The sequence below is a fragment of the Neomonachus schauinslandi genome, chromosome 15 (assembly GCF_002201575.2).
Source record: "Neomonachus schauinslandi chromosome 15, ASM220157v2, whole genome shotgun sequence".
NCBI classification, from domain to species: domain Eukaryota; kingdom Metazoa; phylum Chordata; class Mammalia; order Carnivora; family Phocidae; genus Neomonachus; species Neomonachus schauinslandi.
In genome coordinates this window covers 5299511-5308593 of record NC_058417.1, presented here as the reverse complement: position 1 = coordinate 5308593, position 9083 = coordinate 5299511, and the positions used below count along the sequence as shown (strand labels likewise).

The window sequence follows — 9083 nt, the reverse complement described above, 5'->3', positions numbered from 1 at the left end:
CCCCCCCCCCCCCCCCCCCCCCCGGCTCATTGAGGCCTCTGGCCCTCCTCAAGGCCAGCTTTCTGCAGGTGCACAGCTGATGGAGCTGTGTAAGCTTCCGGGAAACAGACTTCCCCCCATCCTGACCTTTGAGCAGAGGAAGGGGGCTCCCCAGCCACAGAGAAGGGCTGACTCCTCCCAGGGTCCAAGAGTGCCCGTTGGGGGTCTTCGGGGCCAGAGGCTGTGCCCCAGCCCACGCATGCACTCTGGGGTGGGGGGGTAGGAGAGCGCAGTAAACGCTCATTGGGAATCTACGGGCCATGCTCACTGGCAGCCCCACCTCCCTGCACGTGCAAACATTTCTACCTCATCGATGGCTGTCTGGCCCCAATGGGGACCTCATGTGAACGCCAGATCGCAGAGGTGATGGCATCCACATGGACAGAAGGGAGGGCGCAGAGACCCTCCAGCTCTGACCCCAAGCCCAGCCCCACGCATCCCCAAGAAACTGGGTCCCTTTACCCTCAGAATCAAATTAGGAATCTAAATTGAGCTATCTGCCTACTTATCTCGTGAAGAAATGTGGGACATTCTTTTTTTTTTTTTTTTTTTTTTGGTTCTCCCTTTCTGGGCAGTTATTTGAACTCTTTCCTGCAAATTCGACTCCTTTCTTTTCCCAGTGCCTCCCCTGTCTGCCCCTGACACGCTGGTAGGACATGAAGCTGATTTTCTGAGGGCTGGTGATACCCTTCTGCGTGCAGAGTGGTCTCTGCAAAGTGGCCAACATGGTGAGCCCGGCTCGGCTTTGCAGGGCCAGTGTTCATTACTGGAACGCCTCTTCTGGGCTCGGTCTCTGGGGACAGCGGCCGTGGCTCCCAGGAGAGCAGGTCTCATTACTGGAGGCACTCTTTATGTCTGCGAATAACTGGCCGATCACCTACCCCATTCATCGGCCTCAGCCCTGTGACTCAGCGCTGCTTACAAGAATCAGATCTGCCCTAAGAGGATAAAAATCTGTGCCGTTACGGAGACTCAAGATGACATGCCATGGGCTCCGAGAACACTTCCAGGAGAGGAACTGTGGCAACATTTTCTGGAGAAGAGGCAGCATGGGGCCTCCCAGGGTGACTGCTTGGAAGGAGGACACATTAGGATACGCACGTCCTGGTTCTTTCAAAGTTACGATCAGGCACATTGCAGGACACGGGCCCCAAATCTCATGCCATCGAGATGAATTTCACAGAATGGCTGGACCTAAATCTCCAGCTTCATTAGGCATCCTTCTAGAACCTTCTCTGGACTCCTCACCTTGTATCCACCCTGTCCCTGTGGGGTCATGCCCCAGCACTGAAAAGGGGCAAGGGCTGGTACCAATGAATGTGCCTCTGTGGCTCAGAGAGCTGTCATATATGCGGGGAGCCATCCTGGAGGACAAAGGTGAAATCCTCCCCACACTGGGCCACAGGGTGCCTGGAGGTCTCTGGTGGTCTCTGGCAAAACTAAAACTCATTGAACCTGGTAGGTCTCAGCGTTCTCCCCAACCCCATCTCTGGGAGAGAGAGAAAGCATTCAGCACCCACATTCTGAATTACAGAGGTCAGCCCACAGTTTTACTCGGTGGCCCCTTACCATGGTTCACAACTTTCTGGCTTTCATTGCATTCCCCTTCTTCAGTGCTCTGCATCCCTCAGATCTTATTTGAAGGATGGTGCTTTGATCAGGTTATCGCCCTCTGCAAAGGAACCTGGAGAAAACTGCAAGGGGGCCCCGGAAGACGGAGAGAAATCATTTTAGGGGATGATCAAACTGAATGAGGAAGTACCAAGGCAATGTAGGGAAGCGATAGAGGGGAGAAGGCCCTCACTCACACCTCTAAACATCTGGAAGTTCTCTGGTGGCCATTGAGAAACAGGTGCATAAAGGGAAGCCATCATGGGCGCTCACTGCTGAGCTGCACCTGAGCAGGAAAGTGGGCGGGCCCAGGACGCAGGCCCCGCCCCCCAGCTTCCGGGTCTAGCTCACCACCCACCAGCTAGGGACCCCTGACATTGTGATCTGGGCCTCCCCGGGCATCGCCTCACCTATAAAATCAGGAAGTTAGGCTACATGACTGGCCTGCAATAAAAATTCTACAATTCTATGATGATGACAAAATAATAAAACGTATGGTTGGCTCTTGAGCAAGGCAGGGGTTAGAGGCGACAACGCCCCCCCCATTCAGTTGAAAATCCAAGGATAATTTTTGACTCCCCAAAAACTTAACTACTAATAGCCTACCGTTGACTAGAAGCCTTCCCAATAACACGGCAGCCAACCCATATTTTGTACCTTACGGTGTAGCATATACAGTATGCTTACAATAAACTAAGCTGGAGAGAAGAAAATGTTAAGAAAATCCTAAGAGAAAACCCGTTTACAGTTCTGCACTGCATCTTTGGGGAAAAAAAAAAAATCTGAGGGTGCCTGGCTGGCTCAGTCCGGAGAGCATGTCACTCTTGATCTCAGGGTCGTGAGTTCGAGCCCCACGTCAGGCGTGGAGCCTACGTTAAAAAAAAAAATGCAGAATAAAACTGAAAAAAAAAAAATCTGTGTGTAAGTGGACCCACGCAGTTCAAACCTGTGCTGTTCAAGGATAACTATATTACTCTGCCTTTTCAGGACGATTTGGTTTTACTTCTAAAGATAAAAGAAGAAGAACGACAGGGGGAGCAATCTATCCTGAACAGGTGTGAAATAAGCCTGCTCAAAGCCAAGGGACAGAGACCCTCTGAGGGTTTATGGGTAAACCCTTGCACCAAGCCCTCTTCCCCATCCGCAGTACCTACTAGAAACATGAGGTCAGAAATGTGACTCAGGGAAAAATAATGGGCTGGAGTTTCCCAAAACAGAGAAAAGAGGGGGAGAAAGAAAAATCTCATCGGAAGATATTTAAAAAACAAATTTTTTTTTTAAGATTTTATTTATCTATCCGAGAGAGAGAGAGAATGAGAGACAGAGAGCACGAGAGGGAAGAGGGCAGAGGGGGAAGCAGACCCCCCGCTGAGCAGGGAGCCCGATGTGGGACTCGATCCCGGGACTCCAGGATCATGACCTGAGCCGAAGGCAGTCGCCTAACCAACTGAGCCACCCAGGCGCCCTAAAAAACAAATTTAACCCAGGCTCTAATAGAGTCCCTTCCCCATGGACAATCTGAGACATGTCACCCGCAAGTCTGGAAGGCAATTTTGTGGTTCCCCAGGATGGACGTAGTCAAGGGATAAAACCAAGATTGTAAGACAAGATGCACCTGAGTTTGCCATAATCCTAAAGACAGATTATGCAGCACATCGCACGGGGCGGAGGGGTGACATCCCATGGCCAGTGGCTGGCTGCCCCTTCCAGCCTGGAGTGGGGGATTCCTACTCACTATGGAAAGGCAGCCAGAAATGTTAAGATCTAAGGGCAATCGATGCTGCCAGGCCCCGGAGAAATCAGGCAGTGCAGGGGGAAGGATGAAGCCTCCTTTGGTATAGCTCCCTTCTACTCTGGATCCTCCGTGGGCGTGTCTGCCCGGGGCTGGTGAATTAACCTCTTTCCATCAGCTCACTTCTTCAGCTGTCCGAACCCCTGGATCGAAATCAACTGCCAAATCAATCTGATCTCTCATTAAAATAGGTTGAAAACAGTGAATTGGACTTTTCCTCCACCTGGGTCTTGGCAATCTAGCAACTGTGGGCGAACTCTTGTTATCTTAGCAGCAGATTCCTCCCGAGGAACGTGCTCGGAGCCTGGGGTGCGGCTGTGGGTGGGGAAGGAAGACACATGTGTGTGCTTTCTGGGCTGGGGTGGGGTGCAAGAGGACAAGAAGACAGTAAAGCAACAGACCAGACAGAACTGTCAACGTGCCAGATTCTGGAAAAGCAGTTTGCACAGCTGACCCGCTCAATCAAGAATGAACTCTGCCGGCCTTATGTGTCCAAGGTAATCCCCACCTTAGAGGCTTACGTTATATGCTTGAGACATATCTCGCCCCCCAGCAGGTGAGTGGGGCTCCTCTGTGGAATCGAAGGCATTTGCGTGTAGCCCAGGACCCGGGCACCGCATCCGCTTCTCACCCCATTGCCTCCCTCCTTTAGCCATATTTGCCTCTTCCTGTCTTCCTGGTGTCCTTCCCTAACCCCTCTTCCATAAGCCTCCTTAAATTCTTCTACAATTTCCCTGCTTTCCCTGCATGCATTTTTCTTCCCTCCAAAGCAACAGAAAAACAAGCAAGGCTCAGACCTTCAGTCCAAGGCAAGATTTTTTTTTTTCCCCTGTCCTTCCAACTGCTCTATTTGAAGTAAAAAACAAGTTGACTCTCTGTTTAGATCAATTCATTATAGTGAGCTCGCAGTGCTTCAAGAAATGGGAGTGTTTGGGGATGCGGTGATGCAGTGACAATTCATAGCCTGCGAATCCAGGAAGAGAATTCGCGAAATCAGCCAGCAAAGGGGTCCTGCTATTGCAGCGATGTGGTCAGGCAGCCCATAACAGGGCTCTTTGGGTTTGCCATGGATTTCTAGAGGAAGAAAAGGTGGAACAGAGTGTTCTCTTGATTCCTCTAGAAACAAGCTGAGGAGGAGTCCAAAGACAAAGACCCCCCGATGGCTGTCGGGTCACTTCCTGACACCTCTCCTCTTTCCCGGCTGCATCTGGCTCAGGTTCTTCTGCCCGCAACCCTGAGCACGAACCCCCACCCCAAATTCCTCCATCCCCTCCATCCCTGTAGAGTGGGGGGACCCAAGGCAGCCCTGCCTCCACCAACTACATCCAGAGCACCCTAACAGCTCCTGCCCCGGCTGCTAAGTAGCCACTAAAAAAAAAAAGCCAGAGTTTCTCGCTTGGAGAGTCTCATCTCCAGGACACTAATGAATCACCTCCAGGTGAGGAGGAGGGAACAGGTTTGAATGTGAGACAGCTCCTAGGGCCCCATTTCCTGGGCCGAAGCCCCTGCCCCCCCGGGGAGAACATCGCAGCCCCTTGGCGAATAAACAGCCCCAGGAAGCAATGCAGGAAGGGCTCAGGCTCAGGCTCAGGAAGCATTAAACTCGGGGCATGCCTGCAGGTTATCAGTTTGAGCTTCAGCCCAGGGAAGGTGAATAGGGGAAGGTGAGGTAGCAATCCGGGTGGGAAATGGAGCCCCGGCGGGGAAAGGTGGGCACCCCAAGTCCAGTGGCTCCCCAGATCCAGAGCACAGCTCAACCTTTGGTCCCTCGGGCCGTCCATCTCTTCCTCCTCCCTGGGGTCCAGCCAAGTGTGACTGATCCTCTGTTCACGTCACCAGAGAGCTGAGAGTTTCCCCGACAGACACCGACTTTTCACACAGAAACAAGATGGCAAGAAGGTCTAATCACTTCTGGAAAAGACTAAACCTGTTCTTCCCTGCGGGGGCCGGAGCCCTGAAAGGAAGCTGGGCTCTAAGGAATGTGTACCACGGGCAAGCGGAGGGCTGGCTAGCCTGGGGACACCAGGAGGAGGCAGATGGCTGATCTCAGGGCGGAAGCCTCCCCTCTACCCCTTCCTAACCCTCCCACAAACATCCCTTCCGATGAGGCCGTTCTCCTCCCTCGGACCCAGCCCCTGCCTGCCCAGCTCCCATCTTCGGAGACAGGATCGCTCGCTGGAATAAATCCTTCGCCTTTCCAGAAAGGAAATGTCTCTGCTGAACTATTTCAAGGCATATGGCACCATACACACAGCCCACTTCTTCCACTGACCCCTGGCGAGGGTGCACCCTTTCCTCCTCCCCACTCTCCCTAAGGCAAACTCATGAGGTGGGACTAGTTCTCTCTTCCCTTTTCCCTACTCCGGTTCCCAAAGAGACCCTCTGTACGGAACCCCTCCCCCCCCACCGGAATGGCAAGCGGTGACCTGTGAAGTGTGAGCGAATTGAGATGCGTCGTGGGAACGCGCCCAGGAGTCGGGGAGCAGCTCCCTGCCATGTGCACGCTCAGCCTGACCTGCCCCGGGGAGGGGAGAGGTCGAGGTGGGATGCTGTTGTGCCCGAGGCACCCAGAACTGGACGCTGAGTTCCACCTCCCCCCCCCCCACCCCCTGCCCAAGGTCGCTCATGGAGTGTCCTCGAGGGATGGCTCATGCTCTGTCCCCTTCCCCCAAACACAGAGACAGGCACTGCCCCCCACCAAACAGGCACCAGTATGTCGGTTTCCAAAGCACCCAGCAGGCGAAACTGCAGCTGCCAGCAGAGAATCTGTGAACTGAATAAAATCAGGAGGTGAATTTGAGGGAGAAACATCCCATGTTGACATCATGGTCTGAGGCTGGACTCAGCTCCCTTCCACAGTTACCTTCCTTCCCTGACCCCAGAGAGAAACTGCTCCAACACCATCACCAGTCCCTGAGCCACACACCTGTACACAAACGAGTCACCCTAGTCTGGGGTTGGGGGAGGGCTCGAGGTGATGAGGAGGGGAGAAAACACCCAGAGGGACAGTGACATGTCCAGGGTCACAAACCAGTAGAACAGAGGCCAGCGCCAGCATCCAAAGACCATCATCAGTATCCTCCCAGGTGATGATGAATACATTCAGTAGGGTGGTGGCAAGGGCAGGGTAGGGGGCGGCTCAGAGAAGAAAGAAACCAAGAGAAAGGTTGGTGGGAATCAACCAGCAGGGGAAGGTGGGATAAGAGGCCAGGAGGCCAGGAGAAGGTGAAGAGAAGCAAGGCTCTGGGCCCTGGAGGTAGGTAGAGGAACGATAAGGACCAGGTACATCCGCTTCTGGAAGGTGCCTTCCCACAGGCTACGCCTTCTCTGCTTTCCAGGGTGAACCAAGAGCGAGAACCCTTCACCAGACCAGACCCAAAGGAGACACGGACTGACCGCACCCCATTTCTCACAATTCCTCCATCCGTGCCAGGGACCAGCCAGGCACAGACTCACTACCTAAAAGATAAGATGGGGGACGGGGGAATGCCTGGGTGGCTCCGTCATTAAGCGTCTGCCTTCCACTCAGGTCATGATCCCAGGTCCTGGGATCGAGCCCCACATCGGGCTCCCTGCTCAGAGGGGAGCCTGCTTCTCCCTCTCCCCCTGCTTGTGCTCTCTCTCTTGCTGTGTCTCTGTGTCAGATAAATAAAAAAAATCTTAAAAAAAAAAAAAGATGGGGGGGACTGGGGGACGGTGGCACCTTAGGGTGATGAGTGTGGATTATACATGGGTCTGCTTTTGGAAGCACCCAGTTCTAACACCCAACTATGTATGTCACTATTGAAATACCCACACGTCCTGCGTTTGACTCAATAAAACCTGCCAGAGAGTATCATCTTTTCTCAACACCTTCAAAGGAAGGAAAAAAAAAAATCATGCCCAGAAATTTCTATCTGCCTTTCTCTTCATCAGGGTCCGGCTGATTAATGTCCACAGCAGCAAGGGAAGAAGGCTTTCAGGCCGAAAGAATAGAAATGAGCTTAAGCTGTGTGGTTCGGGGTGGGGGTCTGCTTGGCACACTCAGAAGCAGGACTGGTCGGGGGGGAGGGGGTCCTGGTTACCGGGACAGTGCTAACACCATGTGCCAAAACTGGAGGCATGTCCTGGGGCAGGATTTGTTCCCTGGAAGACTCTGCTGAACCAAGTCCAGCCATTCATCATCACGAGGGGACTGGAAGCTGAGCTAACTTTGCCTCCCCTGGGTGCATCGGTCCCTGCCTTGTGAAGAGTCTGGTTTCCTGTTCTCTGGGCTCTGACTTCCCTAAGGACTCCCTGGGAGCCAGGGTGGGTGGGGTGGGAGGCGGTCAGGGTGGGGCCAAGCACTGCCATATTTTGAGCTCTTGGCATAAGTTTTGGGAGGAGGCTACCCCACCACCACCCACCCACCCCCAATGTAAGCAGTAAAAGCTGCCCACTGGGCTTAACACAGCAAGAACGTTAACTCAGAGCGTTCTGCCAACAGGGTTTGAAAGACCAAGTCCTCCAGTCTCGGCAGGAAAATAAGCATCCCGCTTGGGCAAGAGGCAGTGTAGAGACGCCATCTGCCCTTGGTCAACATGGAATGGAGAAATCTTTACCCCTTCTTACCCGGGAGGCATCCCTTCCATACCGCCCCCAGTCCCACACAGGGAACACGCAGCTTATACTAAATCACTTGCTACTCCCTCCTGGAAGGTTCCAACATTGTTCAATATCCTAGACCGAAGAGGATGTGCTGGTTAGACTCAGAAAACCAAAGGCAAGAGGAGCCTACCGCCAGAGTGCCCACTTGCCCTGAAAACTGAACCCGGGACCCCACCCTCCACCCCCCCCGCCCCCTCCCATCCAGGGTTATAGAATTTGTACAACTCCTAGGCTCAAACTTCATGGACTCCACTGATCCTTACTTTGCCCCGTAATGCCCCTACCACCAAAGCACGCGTTCTGGACTCTGAAGAAATGGTGGAAAATAAGAAAGCTGTGATTTATCTGCATGTCAAGGAAGCCAGGGAGAAACCGGTCTGAGAGAGTTAGAGCGATGTGGTTGGTGCTGAGGACCCGGGACGCACGTTAAGAGGGGCGAGGCTCGGCGGGAGGCCGGGGGCCCGGGGGCCCGGGGGCCCGGGGACCGGCACCGGGCGGCCGCGCGCGCGCGCGCGCACGCACGCGCTCTCACCTGTGGATGTTCATCTCCCGCGGAGGGCGGTGGGCCTTGTCGTAGGAGACCTTGGCAAAAACACCGGCCACGATGACGAAGGCGACGACCCCGCAGGTGATGTAGACCGTGAAGTTGGTCTTGTCCTTCTCCGGGTCGTACTTGTTCTCGGGCCCCGGCGACACCACCTTGGTGCTGGGCGTCTGCACCCACACGGGGCTCTGGTAGTTGGTGCACTGGCGCTGGTCCAGCTTCTCGTGGCGCTTCTTGCAGCAGAATCGGTAGTAGCAGGTGCCGCAGCAGTACAGATAACCGCTCTCGCTGTTGTTGCACTCGAACTCCTTGTCGTACTGGCCGCTCACGTCGTAGTAGCCCCAGCACGTCTCGTAGGTGACGGCCGCGCTGGCCGCCGCCGCCGCCGCGGGCTGACCCCGCCGGCCCCCCGCCTCCGCGCCGCCGGGCGCCCGGGCGGCGGTGCCGTTCAGCTCGCGACCGCCCCGAGCC

General features: G+C 54.5%; 1 protein-coding gene across 1 annotated transcript in view; it reads right to left on the bottom strand.

Annotated features, from left to right (window-relative positions):
• Nucleotides 1–9082, bottom strand: part of SHISA6 (shisa family member 6) — a gene marked incomplete at its 5' end in the record, with an annotated part of 278529 nt that extends 269447 nt beyond the window's left edge. The window contains one exon of the mRNA XM_021694525.2: nucleotides 8601–9082. Within this exon, the coding sequence (XP_021550200.2) occupies nucleotides 8601–9082 (482 nt within the window). The remainder of the gene's footprint in view (nucleotides 1–8600) is intronic.
• Nucleotide 9083: the final 1 nt, after the last annotated feature.